The sequence below is a fragment of the Triturus cristatus genome, chromosome 6, assembly GCF_964204655.1.
Source record: "Triturus cristatus chromosome 6, aTriCri1.1, whole genome shotgun sequence".
Classification (NCBI taxonomy): domain Eukaryota; kingdom Metazoa; phylum Chordata; class Amphibia; order Caudata; family Salamandridae; genus Triturus; species Triturus cristatus.
The window spans coordinates 1210778978-1210794263 of record NC_140589.1 but is presented as its reverse complement, the minus strand read 5'-3'; the positions used below and the strand labels follow the sequence as shown (position 1 = coordinate 1210794263).

The 15286-nt window shown below is 45.7% G+C and overlaps 1 protein-coding gene across 2 annotated transcripts in view; it reads right to left on the bottom strand.

The window, feature by feature from the left end:
* Positions 1–13772, bottom strand: part of MERTK (MER proto-oncogene, tyrosine kinase) — a 374986-nt gene extending 361214 nt beyond the window's left edge. For both annotated transcript variants that reach the window (XM_085612117.1, XM_085612118.1), the window contains exon 1: positions 13380–13772. In XM_085612117.1, the coding sequence (XP_085468243.1) occupies positions 13380–13461 (82 nt within the window). In that variant the 5' untranslated portion in view covers positions 13462–13772. The remainder of the gene's footprint in view (positions 1–13379) is intronic.
* Between the last annotated feature and the right edge of the window lie 1514 nt (positions 13773–15286).

Sequence of the window (15286 nt, the reverse complement as noted above, 5' to 3'; positions counted from 1 at the left end):
TTCATAGTTTCCATCAGACCGCAATGCACCTTTTTATATTGGGCATGTTCCTATCACATTAGATGTGGGAATGGGCAGAAGAAATCTTGATGAGGCACTTGAAATGTAGCCAATACACAGGCAATGGCACATCATTTTTGACCATCATGGTGGTGGTATAAAAACAGTGTTTTCCCGTAGTCTGACCCGGGTGCCTTCTTCCAAAGAAAGTAATTAACTTGTTCCAGTGCTCTTGGGCCGAGTCTGTGCTGTATAAAACTCCCTGCTTCGGGGGGTTCAGAGCAAGAAAGTTTAACCCCTCCAGTGCCCATGACGAGCTGGACTCGTCATGGAGCACAGTCGCGCTGTGCCCATGACGAGTCCAGCTCGTCATGAGGCATTCCCTGGGGCACCAGAGGGATTCCCTTTAATTAAAAATAGCCTCAGGAGCTGGGGAAGAGCTTCCCCAGCTCCCGAGGCCCCCCCCCCCTTTCACTGTAATGACGATCGGCGCGCACGTCGTGCCGACGTCATTACAGTGAAAGTGAAAGTGAAATGAGCTAAGAGGCTCATTTCAGTTTCACTTTCTACGTGCTCAGGGGGCTATCTCAGCCCCCTGAGCACGTAGAAAGACGGGAGAGGTATCGTTGGAAAGGGGAGAATCTCCCCTTTCCAATGGTACCCCTCCCCAGTGGATCCCTGCTTGGGTATCGCCACAGGAGGGCGATCCCCAAGCAGGGATCCACCCACTAGACACCAGGGAGGGGGGAGCGGCCCCTTGGGCAAGGGCCTTTGCTCCCCCCTGGTTATTTTGGTGCAATTTAGTCTTTTTTCCCCCCCTGGGGGGCAGATGGGGGCAAAAAGCCCACTACACACCAGGGAATTAAAAAAAAAAAAAAATAGGGGTGGGGGCTGCCCAAAACGGGCAGGCCCATGCCCCCACCCCCCAATTACTACAGTCTTTCTGCCCCCCCGGGGGGCAGATGGGGCATTGGCCCCTAATCTGCCCCTTCAGGGGGGGGCAGAAAGCCCACTAAATAGCAGGGATTTGTTTTTCGGTTTTTTTTAGGGTGGGGGCTGCCCGCAATGGGCACGCCAATGCCCCCACCCACCCGCCACCATTACAGCCTTTCTGCCCCCCCTGGGGGGCAGATGGCACATCGGCCCCCAATCTGCCCCCCCCCGGTGGGGGCAAAAAGCCCACTAGACACCAGGGAATAAAAAATAAAAAAATAGAGGTGGGGGCTGCCCAAAACGGGCAGGCCCATGCCCCCCCAATTATGACAGTCTTTCTGCCCCCCGTGGGGCAGATGGGGCATTGGCCCCTAATCTGCCCCTTCGGTGGGGCAGAAAGCCCACTAAACACCAGGGCTTGATTTTTAGATTTTATTTAGGGTGGGGGTTGCCCGAAATGGGCACGCCAATGCCCCCACCCACCCACCACCATTACAGCCTTTCTGCCCCCCCTTGGGGGCAGATGGGGCATTGGCCCCTAATCTGCCCCTTCAGGGGGGCGGAAAGCCCACTTGACGCCAGGGATTTTTTTCGCGCAATTTTCTTTAGGGTGATGGATTTTATTTAGGGTGGAGGCTGCCCGAAACGGGCACGCCAATGCCCCCACCCCCCGCCACCATTACAGCCTTTCTGCCCCCCGGGGGACAGATGGGGCAGTAGCCCCCAATCTGCCCCCCCCAGAGGGGCAGAAAGCCCACTATCCACCAGGGATTTTTTTGCGCAATGGTTTTTAGGGTGTGGGCTGCCTGAAACGGGCACACCAATGCCCCCACCCTCCCCCCCACAAAAATGACAGGCTTTCTGCCCCCCAGCTGTAGCCCCCAATCTGGACCCCCTGGGGGGCACAGAAAGCCCACTAGAAACCATGTTTTATTAGTGTAGGGGTAGGGGCTCCCCAAAATGGCCATGACAATACCCCCACCCTACCCCCAGAGAAACTCCAGTCTTTCCGTCCCTTGCCCGTGGCGGGTCCTTAGGCCTCCCACACGAGTGAGGCACCGTTTTTATCGGGAGACCCGGGGGAACGCTGAGTGGTAGGAAATTTGTGTCAGCCCGGTGATGTCACAAATTTCCCACACAAAAATGTGTGAAAAAAGTGATTTCTTAAGCTAAAATTTGAAGTTTGCAGGGCATTCTGGGTAAGGAAACATTGGGGGATCCACGCAAGCCATACCTCTCTGGAATCCCCCGGGTGTCTAGTTTTCAGAAATGTGTGGGTTTGGTAGGTTTCCCTAGGTGGCTGCCGAGCACCGGGCCAAAAACCCAAGTGACCCCCCTTGCAAAACCAGGTCGTTTTGAGATAGGCAATTTTCATGTCGCCTCACTACGTTTTGGGCCCTTGCCTGTCACGGGTACTTGGGCCTCCCACATGAGTGAGGCACCGTTTTTATCGGGAGACCCAGGGGAACACTGGGTGGTAGGAAATTTGTGTCAGCCCGGTGATGCCACAACTTTCCCACACAAAAATGTGTGAAAAAGGTGATTTTTTCAGCTAAATTTGAGGTTTGCAGGGCATTCTGGGTGAGGAAACGTTGGGGGATCCATGCAAGCCATACCTCCCTTGAATCCCCCGGGTGTCTAGTTTTCAGAAATGTGTGGGTTTAGTATTTTCCCTAGGTGCTGGCAGAGCTAGGGTTCAAAAACTACAGCTTGGCACTTTGCCAAAAAAGGGCCATTTTTCACTGCGAAATTGAGGAGTGACCACGATGCGTTTTGCGCCGTTACCTGTCGCGTGCACTAGGCCGACCCACACAAGTGAGGTACCATTTTTCCCAGAAGACTTTGGGGAACACGAGGTGGGTGGAAATTTGTGGATCCACGCAGATTCCAGAATTTTCCACCACAGAAATGTGGGGAAAATGTGTATTTTTTGGCAATTTTTTAGGTTTGCAAGGGATTCTGGGTAACAGAACCTGGTGGGAGGCAGTCAAGTCACCCCATCCTGGATTCCCCTGGGTGTCTAGTTTTCAAAAATGTATAGGTTTGCTAGGTTTCCCTAGGTGCCGGCAGAGATATGGTTAAAAAACTACAGCTTGGCACTTTGCCAAAAAAGGGTCATTTTTCACTACAAAATTGAGGTGTGTCCACGTTACGTTTTGCACCACTTCCTGTCGCGGGCACTAGGCTGACCCACACAAGTGAGGTACCATTTTTCACGGAAGACTTTGGGGAACGCTGGGTGGGTGGAAATTTGTGGATCCACGCAGATTCCAGAACTTTCCACCAGAGAAATGTGGGGAAAAAGTGTTTTTTTGGCAATTTATTAGGTTTGCAAGGGATTCTGGGTAACAGAACCTGGTGGGAGGCAGTCAAATCACCCCATCCTGGATTCCCCTGGGTGTCTAGTTTTCAAAAATGTATAGGTTTGTTAGGTTTCCCTAGGTGCCGGCAGAGCTAGGGTTAAAAAACTTCACGTTGCGTTTTGAGCCATTTCCTGTCGTGGGCACTATGCCTACCCCTACAAGTGAGGTACCGTTTTTATCGGGAGACTTAGGGTAATTCAGATTTGTAAAGGAACTGTTATTACCTATTGACTTTTGATGCATTTCTGCCTTCCAAATGAAAGACATGGTGTAAAAAAGAAGTCATTCTAAAAAATGACTGATACTTCTCATGCTAGTATGAGTATTCTCATGCTAGTATGAGTATTCCCAATTTCGGAAATGTGCAAATATCTACTGTTTCTAAACTCTATATTTTGTTCCCATTTCAGAAATACATAGGTGTCTTTCATACCGATTTTACCATGTACACATTTTTACAGAATAATTACTATATACCCGGTACATAATAAAAAACCATTGCAAGTTGCTGCTCATTTTTTGGCTCTGGGTTCGTCGGGTTCTTGGTGAACCTACACGTCCTATATATCCCCACAACCAGTAATGTCCAGCGGATGTAACGGTATATTGCATTCAAAGAGCTGTCATAATTAGAAGAAGTTACAGGTGAAAACGTTGACACAAAAGGCTTTTTTATTCAACAAATTTTCAATTTATCCTATATTTAACTGTTAGTTTCTATTAAAAAACCTTGATGGAGCTACACAAATGACCCCTTGCTGAATTCAGAGTTTTGTCTACTTCTCTAAAATGTATAGCTTTCCAGGATCCATTATTGCTTTTGTACCCATTTCTACCATTAACTGGAAGGAGGTCGAAAGCACAAAAAATAGCAAAAATAGGCTATGTCCCATAAAAATGCCAAAACTGTGTAAAAAATGTTGGGTTTCTGACAAAAGTCTGGTATCCCCTAAAAGCTGGGGAAATGGTGATTTCAGCCCCACAAACCCTTTTTTGATAACACTTGCAGGGAAAAACCCAGAAGCTTTCATTTGCAGCCCGTTTTTCCCATTTTCCCCAAAAAAACTAAATTTTGCTGTATTTTGGCTCATTTCTGTGACCCCTCCAGGGGAATCCACAAACCCTGAGTACCTTCAGAAGCCCCATGATGTTGGAAGAAAAGGACGCAAATTTGGCGTGGATACCTTATGTGGTCAAAAAGTTACAGGGGCCTCAGCGCGCACTACATATATATCACACTATATATATTATCTACTGGCGGTCGCCAGTAGATAGTTATAGTTAGGACCGAGTTCCCATAGGAAATCTGAAAATTCTATTTTGAATAACTTTGGCGCTGGTTGACTTATCTTCGTGAAATGTTCAACACTAATGGGGCGCTCCGCTCAGCTCCTACCCTGAAAGTCTCGGGGTGATTTGTCAAGCGGGGGCTGAGAAAAAAGGGGTGTCCCAAAACACGTTTTCCCCATGCATTTTCCAATAGGACCTTTAGTCGAAGGTACAGCCCGAACGGCTGAACAGAATTACTTGAAATTTGGCAAAGTGGTAGTCCTCAGGTCAGGGATGTGCCTTTTGCATATATGGTGTCAATCTGTTCAGTAGTTCCTGAGAAAATTGCAGTTAAAAGTACATAAATATCTATATGCCCGCACCGTGCACGCACGGTGCGCACACCAAATGTCCACGAGCGTAAATCTGATTGGTGGTTAGATGTCAGTCAACATTCGAATCGGTCGAAATCAGGAAGTGTCGGACGCCATTTTGTGTGTGGCAGTGAAAAAGAAAGGTGGAGAACGTGAAAAGGGGGCAGGGTAGAGAGTTCCTGACCCCCTAGCCTTTGTCAGGGGGTCCCCGAAGGGCGAAACATTTTTTTTATTTTTTTTCAAAAAATCGCGGGGTGCGCGCACGGTGAAAAACCCTTAAAAAAAAAAACATTTTAAACTGTTTATACGTTTATAGAAGATATTAACTATGCTGTTCAACTTTATCCAAATTAAAAAAAAAGAGAGCTGAGCCATTCCATATTACAGGATACAGTCAATCTATAACTATATACATAGGTAGTTTATTGTAAAATAAATATATAAAAAATATAATAATACATACATAAATTAGCATTTAAAAATCCTTACAAATTCACTCAAAAAAACATAGGTTTCACACACGTTATAGTTAGAAATTAGCATTTAAAAAACCTTGCAAATTCACTGAAAAAACCATAGGTTTCACACATGTTATAGTTAGCTGGACATTTCACTCGTAAAAAAACATTGAAATTCCCCCGTTATAGTTAGTTCAGCTAAATATAACTCGCGCAACCGCAATCCACTGCTGATGACGTCACATATTACATCACTCATGACATGGTCAGTGACATCACTCATGACATCACTGATGACATCTCAAATGACATCACTGATGACCTCACTGATGACATCATCCAGTGAATATGTGTCTTTCTGAAAAATAAATATTTTTTATATATGTATATCTAAAGGTTAATGGAAGAATAAATGGGTAAATAAGTGTCTAAATGGATGGGTTTTTTGTAAAATTAATTGTATAACTGACTTATTAACAGTATCTTAGTAAATACAGTGATGTAATATGTTACGTCATCAGCAGTGGATTGCGGTTGCGCGAGTTATATTTAGCTGAACCAACTATAACGGGGGAATTTCAATGGTTTTTTACGAGTGAAATGTCCAGCTAACTATAACATGTTGAAACCTATGGTTTTTTCAGTGAATATATATATATATATATATTCACTTAAAAAACCATAGGTTTCACACGTGTTATAGTTAGCTGGACATTTCACTCGTAAAAAACCAATGAAATTACCCCGTTATAGTTAGTGCAGGCAACTATAACTCACGCGACCGCAATCCTCTGCTGATGACGTCAGATATTACATCACTGTATTTAGACACTTATTTACCCATGTCTTCTTCCATTAATCTTTAGCTATACATATATTACAAATATTTATTTTTCATGAAGACACATATGTCATCAGTGATGTAATATCTGACGTCATCAGCAGAGGATTGCGGTCGCGTGAGTTATAGTTGCCTGCACTAACTATAACGGGGGAATTTCAATGGTTTTTTACGAGTGAAATGTCCAGCTAACTATAACATGTGTGAAACCTATGGTTTTTTCAGTGAATTTGTACGGTTTTTTAAATGCTAAGTTATGTATTTATTATTTTTTTTTCCAGGTTTTTCACCGTGCGCGCACCGTGTGCGCGCTGTGGGCGCTCGGTGAGCTTCGCGCACCCAGCACCCACGGTTCGCAGTGAGTGCCGTGCGCGCACCTCGCGATTTTTTTTTTTTTTAATTTTGGGGGTCCTTCTGTGACCCCCTGACCAAGGCTAGGGGGTCAGGAACTGTCCCCTTTTCCCGTTCTCCACCTTTTTTTTTCACCCCCTCAGACTGCGAGAGACAAAATGGCGGCCGACACTTCCTGGTTTCGACCGATTCGAATGTTTACCGACATCTAACAACCAATCAGAATTGCGCTCGCGCACGACAGGGTGCGCGCACCGTGCGCGCGTATAGATATTGATATGCTTTTAAATGCTATTTTCTCAGGAAATACTGAACAGATTTACACCAGACCTGCAAAAGGCACTTCCTTGACCTACCTCTCTGCCAAATTTCACGTAATTCTGTTCAGCCGTTCGGGCTGTAGCTGCGACTAAAGGTCCTATGGAAAAATGCATGGGGAAAACGCGTTTTGGGGCCCCCCCTTTTTCTCGGCCCCCGCTTGACGAATCACCCCGAGACTTTCAGGGTAGGAGCTGAACGGAGCGCCCCATTTGTTTTGAAAATTTTGCGAGGATTCGTCAACCGGCGCCAAAGTTATTCAAAATAGAATTTTGAGATTTCCTATGGAAACTAGGTTGTAACTATAACTATCTACTGGCGACCGCCAGTAGATAATATATATATATATACACACACAAACATCGCCCTTCTAGATACATGTAAGAGTTATCTTGAACTATGACAAATAAAAAATATCAGTCAGTTCTTAGACTGATGGACCAAACTGAGGCTTGTGTGGCTATTCTGTTTTGTGCTTATTTTCAACCTAATATTGAAGTATTATTTATAAAAAACAAAAGTTGTTCAACTTTCTGAAATGGCAGTTACTTCGGTTACTCATTTCTTATCGGTTCAAATAGAAGTCACATAACTTTGATATATTGCAGAGGAAGAGCATTCAAGTTTTCCAGGTCCATACGTGAAAAGATCATCCAGTCCAGGTGTTTGCTTTGCATTCTCAAACTTATTGCTCCGATTTCAAAATGAAATAAACAGGACTAAAAGTCCCAGAGTTCACAGCGAAAATCCGGGACACTCTAAACTACTGAAATACAAACCTGGGGAACCTCGGCGCTCCTATGGTTGCCACCTTTTTACCAGCAAAGCCTGAATTATTAAGTCATGGCTGATAAAATAATCGTGAAAATCAACAATGCCAAGAGTTTTTTCACTTTTAGATATACAGTTACAACAGCAAATACATGAAAAAAATCACTTCAAAAGTGCCTGAGAACTGTATAAGAGATTGTTAAAACAAAGATAAGCAAAATTGCCAGGTTAGAAAAGAATTCAGGGAATTTTCTGAACATCTATTTCAAAGAACCAACCAACGTGTGCCTCTTAAAGAATCTTAAAACGGGAAGAACTGATAATATTGTGTAGAGAGAACCCAAGCTCTGTAGAGGATTATCCTCACAAGAATGCCAAAGCAGCTTGCTCCTACAAAGAAAGCCCCTTTCAGAATTCAGCCGAATACCGTACGGCGTGTAATAACCCCAGGGTTTTAAGTGGGATGAAAAAACTGGGGGGTCTCTCAAGGGGACGTGGTCAATGTAATAAAGGGTGTGGCTTAAACACACCTACGCTAAACATCTGTGCTTAACATAGTGTGTTGTCCGACTTGTATTTTGCTGTTTCTGTCATTGCATCCAGATATATGATACAAGTAACATCATACCTACAAGAAGTCAAGACTATTGGCTTTGTCAATGGTTGTTAGTTGCATAAGATAAATAAGCAGCAATTATGGATTGTTCTATATAATATTGAAAAAGCTTCCACTTAAAGCCCTGGTGACAGCAGACAATGTTGCTGCTCCTGTGTTTCAAAAAGAGAAGGGAAATTCGAGAGAAAATGACTCTCTTTAAAGGATTTCCCTTCCCCTACAACGCTCACCTGTCATGACGTCATGCGTAACTTCTCCCCTAGTGAGAAGTGAGCAGTGTGAGCAGCGCACATCAATGTGCCTGCTGTCACTGCAGTCCAGAAATAAACTGACCACCTGTGCCAGGGCACAAAACAGAGCCCGATAGAGACCCGTTTCGAGGCCCCCTGCTCAGCACCGGTGAGCCCCGGCCCACTTAAAGCCCTGAATAACCCCCATCGAGACTCTTAGGCTCCCATGTTTTGGTGGTAGGAGCTGGGAATCTCCCTTTTCTAGGTGATTTCGATTTCTAGGGTTTAAGGAATTAACCTCAAATGAAGGCGTCCATTGACCTCTCAACTTCTACCACCTGAGAGTTAAAGCAAGAATGGGAGGTTCGTTGCATTACGATGAGGAAAACTCAGCCCTTGGAGCCCACAGACAACAGCTGATCTTTGCCAGGCAACTCTGAATCCAGGGCTTTAAGTGGGCCGGGTCCTGCCGGTGCAGGGCACCAGCAGTTCTAAAATGCCGGTGCTGAGGCGGGTCCTTATTGGCTCTCCATTTTTGCCCTCGCTCTATGGGTGAACACATTTTTTTCCCCCTGGAGCAGCGCCACCCTTGACTGCCTTTGAGGTAACTTCAAAGAGACTCGTTGTAGATCTTTCATAGTCGCATCATTTCAGAACTGAAGCATTTTCAATATTATATACAACAAAGCCATATTTGATGCTTATTAATCTTATGCAATTAACAACCATGACAAAGACAATAGTCCTGACTTGTTGTAGGTATAATGTTTCTTGCTGTATTATATGTCTGCATGCAATGACAGGAGCAGCAAAATACCAATCGGGCGGCACACTATGGTAAACACAGATTTTAAGCTATGGTGTTTTATGCCACGCCTTTAATTACATAAAGCCACGCCCCTTAGAGACGACCCCGCCCCCGTTTTTTCATCCCACTTAAGGTCCTGCCTGAATCCACCGGAATCTGGCGCCGTGACCCGACATAGCACCATCTGGTAACATTGCGGTGGGCTCTGTTCTGGCTTTCGAGTTTCCAAGGTTCGTACGGGAGCACTGCGTCCAGTTTTCTTTGCATTCTGGGACTTGTAGTCTAGTCCTGATTCGGTAACACAATCAACAAGAATACTAATGTAAGAGTGGAAAGAAGCATCCTGGACTGGAAGAGAAACTTGTGGAGCCAGAACACTTAAAAGCTCTGATTTAGTACTAGCAGCCAATCAGCTATAGCTTTTAAACTAAAAAGCGAAGGTGACCCCATACAACAATTTTCAGCTTTACTTTCCATTATTGTAGGTTCATAAACGTTCTTTGTACTTCTGAACCCCTTGTCAACACACTTGACGCAACGCCATACTTATTTAAGTTTTCAAGTGACCAGTTGTGTGTGAAATCAGCGCAGGATTTGGTTTTACTTTCTGACACTCTACATGCTGGGAGTTTTTGAATCCGTCCTTAAAGAGTGTTAAACTACTCACTACATATCCCAGAATGCAACGTGCTGTTGAATACAGAACCAGGATTGGCTGTGGACGTCACAGACAAAGGGCCCCTTGGCAGCTAGGTCACTTGTGAACACTTCTGTGCACTTATTCAAGGTGGCATTTGATTTGTAAATCCAAGACAAGGGTGTTGCCAAGGCCGACTCCGTGGCCTTGTTCCCAGGCACACTTCCTTATCACCACAGGGCAGGCAAACAAAGTTCAAAGTCTTGTCCACAAGTGTGGGAGGCAAATTTCCTCTGCACTCTCTCCCGTCGTTCACAGAGGCATGCTGATTAGCGAGTTTTCTTCTGCGCCTTCAATCCCCAAGTGTTCATTGGTAATGAAAAAAGACTGTACTTATCAGCTGCTGTTTCACTGTTCATTAAATCTCGCCTGACCCAGCGCATGCGCTGGTCTGGCGAGACTTATTGAGAGGGCTCCAAAAAGTGCTACCAGGCCAGCCTAGAGCTACAGTGCACGTGCGCGGGCGCGCGCGTCGCTCTTTACCGCGATTTACTTTCGGCCGCTTTGATCGCAATCGCGATCACTTTCGCGGCCGCACTGCTTGGCATAGCCAATAGGTCTCGCTTTTGGGACCTTATAAGTATTTAGTTATGCAACTGTTGCATGGCTAAACACTTATAAGGTCCCAAAGGCGAGACCTATTGGCTATGCCAATGCTTGTTTTTATGAAGAGGCAGGACTGACCGCATAAACCCACCCTCCGGTCTCCCCATGTCCGTTTGCTGAGACAGTATCACATACCTGCCAACTTGAAGAACAATCGCACCGTGTGTCACACGGTGGCACCGTGTGAGTTGACAGGTATGGTATCATAAGGGGCACCTGCAGCTATCCTGACTTTGAATCCAATAGAACTTTACATGACGGGACTTGTAGTTCTGCGTTCTCTAGAAGAGGGAGTCTACAAGTTCCAGCCTGCAGATTGCAGTCGACTGAAAAAGTCATCAGATGAATAAGACAGTCACTGAGGAGGGAAATGCCAAATACAGTTATTATCCAGACAGTTTCACTATAAGCGCATCGTTGACGTTCAAAGTTAAATAAACAACTCTGAAGTTTTTCTACTAACACATATGTAGCCCATCTACTCCACTGTGTTGTTTGAATTATTGTCCTTATTCCACTTAATTTAAAACGGAATGAACAGAACAAGAATGTGAATGGAAAGAATAAAATGGACCAAATTAGTCGCTCGCTCCTGGAAACAGGAAATAAAAGCCAAGTGGACGTGACTTGAAAATGGTCTTCAGTGCTGGGTACTTTTCTCTACTGAGGGGCTCCCAGGTTTCCCAGATCCAGGCGTTAAGAGTCTCCTCCAGTCCAGGTTTATTATTGTGTTTCTGTGACTGGTTGTGCTGACTTTTTATTGGTTAAGCATGGTTACAGATACCAGAATGCAAAAAAAAAACAAGCATTGGCATAGCCAATAGGTCTCGCCTTTGGGACCTTATACGTTTTTAGCCATGCAACAGTTGCATAACTAAATACTTATAAGGTTCCAAAAGCGAGACCTATTGGCTATGCAAAGCCAGGTGAAAGTAATCGCGGTAAAGCGCGGCGCGCGCGCACTTGCACTGTAGCTCTAGGCTGGCCTGGTAGCACTTTTTGGAGCCCTCTCAATAAGTCTCGCCAGACCAGCGCATGCGCTGGGTCAGGCGAGACCTAAAAAGGACTGGCAAAGTCAATAGGTCTGGCCTTGGAAACTGTGCCATGGGTTTTCTTTTGTTTTCTTTTGCCAGCTTATGCAATTCAAATTAAAAGCTTAAAATTAATAAGGTGCTGTCAAAAGGTGGCCGGAATAGGTTTGAAAAGAAACATAAATGGGAACCTGTGAACATGAGGTGAGGCTACATGCAATCACTTGAAGTGTGAGGCAACTAACGAGGTTTGGTTGACCCTTTATTCCATTCTATATTCTATGGAGGGTGGACATATATTGTAAATAACCCCGAAATAGCCCAATGGGTGAAGAGGACTGTCCAAATTCCTGTATATATGTATTTTTTTATAATGGATCTCCTTGAAAACAGCCTGTCAAAACAGCCAAAGCTATCTCTAGCCGGACTTAAAAGCAAGACTAGATGACGTACTTATGCATGATGGGCTAGGAAACCTGAGACCTCGGCTTAGCCTTAATAGGATGTGATTATATCGCTGCCCAATTAAGTATGGTTGAGCATGAAGAATTGGCTGAAAGGATTAAAATGAGTTAATCTTGAAAAGGGGTGGAGCGCGAGACATTGTCAAGAGACCAAAACAATACAAACCCGGTTCTCATAATGACCTGAACAAACCAACCGAGTAAACACCTCATATACATTTGGCTATAAGTCAATGGGGGTGGAGTCTGAGGGGTGCGTAAATAATGCGCAGGTGGGAGACAGACAGGACTTAAAGGATGGACGAGAATCTGTGCACTCAACTGCGTGGCCATTTTATGAGGTAACTTTCTAGAGAGTAATAAAGACATAACGACGTGGCCCTTTACCAGAGTCAACCTACCTTCCCCCCCCCACACACACCCATCCAATGCCCCTGGTCACGTTCCAATGCGTTCATGCCGTTCCCCGCAATCTGCGTAATCACGGCAGGTACGTGCAGAACTTACAATAAATGCACCTTTGCTTCTAAAGTACACAGTGTCACTTTTCTTTTAGGATAATTTAGTAGGAACAAGCGCCGAGTGTAACATGGAGACACGAAGCCTCGCTCCCAGAGATCTCAGAATATTAGAGGTGTAGTTAATTAAGGTAGTTCAGCGAATTCCGCTTTTGCTACAGAGATCCTTTTGCTACTTTAATGCCACAAATTCAAATTCTGAGAGATTTGCTCAGATTTAGCACTATTTTCCCTGTACATGTAATGCACGAGGAGCAATCAGACTGTGTTATACTTAAATTATGCCGCAAATCAATGTACTCCAACATGTCCTGTGCAAAATGACTCTGTAATACGCCCTGCCAGGAAATCTTATTAGGTCAGTGGACACAAGTAGTAACGATGCCGTGCCATTATTTGATAATAGTAATTGACACGTTTTACAGATGCAAATAATAGCCGTACAAACGACTTTGCCCAATAACTCAGATCAGCTAGGCTTATGCCACACGGTTGTGGTTACTGTGGCAGAAAAGTCAAAAGGAGTAGAATCTATCTCACCCTAGAAGCACGTGATTAAAAGTTTATCGGGAAAGCAGCCAGCTAGCCACTCAGCGAAAGTACCATATGCTCCAGTGACAGAAGCAAACACAACTGTCTTCCCCTGCGGGCATTCCTGTAAACACAGGGCAAGAGGCCATCTACACACACATTCCTACGTCTGGAAACCATTAGAGCGGGGTGAGCCTTACCTCGAGAGCACAGCAGGAGGAGGACGGGGGCACAGGCTAGCCAGCTCCGGAGCGAGCAACAGGCGACCCCTCTGTTGTGCATCTCTCCTCCTCCTGCCGGGGCATCCAGGGTCTCAGCAGAGAAGGGGGCTTCGGTGGCTGCCAGCGGGGCAGCACGCAGCAGCACTCCGGCCGGTGCCAAGGATCCGACCCTTCAAGACCTCCTGCTCCCCTCCCTGCCGGTTTCTCTCTTCCTCCGAACTACTTTGCGGCAGTGATTGACAGATGCCTCCTCTTTCTGTTGATTTCCTGTGCGATGAATTTTGATGCAGCTGGGCGATACCTCCTCCCCTCCTTGCCACACTGCCCTGTGTCCGCGACGTGCGACCTGCCTCAGCAACAGCTCGCGCAGCTGGAGAAAGTTTCGTGAAAACATTTTGTTTGGAAGGGGCGGGGCTACTGTGGTGGCCGGTCGCATGCGCTGGGAATAGGCGGGTGGCACCGGCAGAGAGGGGGAGGGGGTGAGAGTCGTACACCGCCTTCTACCTCGCAAAACCCGTTAAACTCTGCATGCAACATTTACTCTACATCGCGTAAAATGTACACTGGTGTAGTGAATTCTGCGCCAACTCTTGCATGGGCCGACAAGAGGGATAATATTTGAAAACGGTCAACTGGTACAACCACGATGCACATAAACATATACAATAGTATTGCAATTGCGGTGGGCAGTAGTAAACTGCTGTTCACAATTGAACTGCGCCGGGGTAGTGTTACGTAATTTTGCTCTCGGCTGAAGCAGTGTTCGGAACATGTTGGAACTTTCTTTCTTCACAGCTTAGGCTCGCGGCTAGAAGTAGATGTTTAGGAGTAAGGGGAGGGGGCAAGGGGGCTTCAATATGCTGAGATTTTTAAGAACATAATGGAGTTTGGTGTCTTTGCATTTGGTGCTTGGACATCTACGATAACTGGCTCCATTTGAAGCTTGTTTAATATTTAATACGTTTGTGCAAAATATGATGGAATTTAAATCCAACTTTACAGGGGGTTTGGTACAAACTGAATAGAATCTAAGTTAGGTGGGTTTCAAAGGAGAAAACGGACACACGTGGGCATGCTCCCTCCTGATGTACAGTCAGGCAGTGCTTGCTGCAGGGCATCTACAACAAGAGACCCCCCTAGAACAGCAGCCACGAAACAGGTAGTCGTGTCAAAGGGTAAACCATAGTAGAAGAGTGAGCTGGGTCATTTGAGGTCAGTGGTTTGAAATGCTTGATTTGTAAACTAGTAAGTGCGGGGGCTCTGACCAGGAGGCCACTGCAGCTTGCACCTCCCATCGCCCTTGTCATCGCTGCCAAAACAACTACTAACCATCCCTCTCGCCTGCAAGGGTGAAGGAAGTGACCCAATTAGGGTCACCCGGGTCACTCACGACCACCTCTCTGCCTTCCCAATAAATGATGAGTCGGTCAGACAGTAGAGAATACAAACCAATTCGTTTATTACAAATACGCTGCAGCGGATCCCAGCCTGACTAGTCTCCTGAGATGACTGCCGAGGGACTGCCCCCGTCCACACAGTAACACAAAATATACATTTCCAACACCTCTAAAGTCCCACCCAAACTGGAATTTTCCAGCTCAGGCCCTGGTGAACAAAGAAGGCAAACAAGGATGAACCATGGCACTGGGCTGGGAACAAGCTATTTCGACCCAAGGCTGCTCGGCCAGTGCCTACCATTTTATGATTTGGGAACTGGTTTATCTAACAGAAAAGGTATGCAACAATAGATCGTACATTCATTAGTGCAGTGAAGCTTCAACCTTGAGAAGTACAAGCTGGAGGCGCAGCCGCAGCCTTTCTGCTGAGGCAAGCATTATAAGACAGGAGCTAGATCTCAGTTACAAAACAAGATGGCGCCAAGAAAG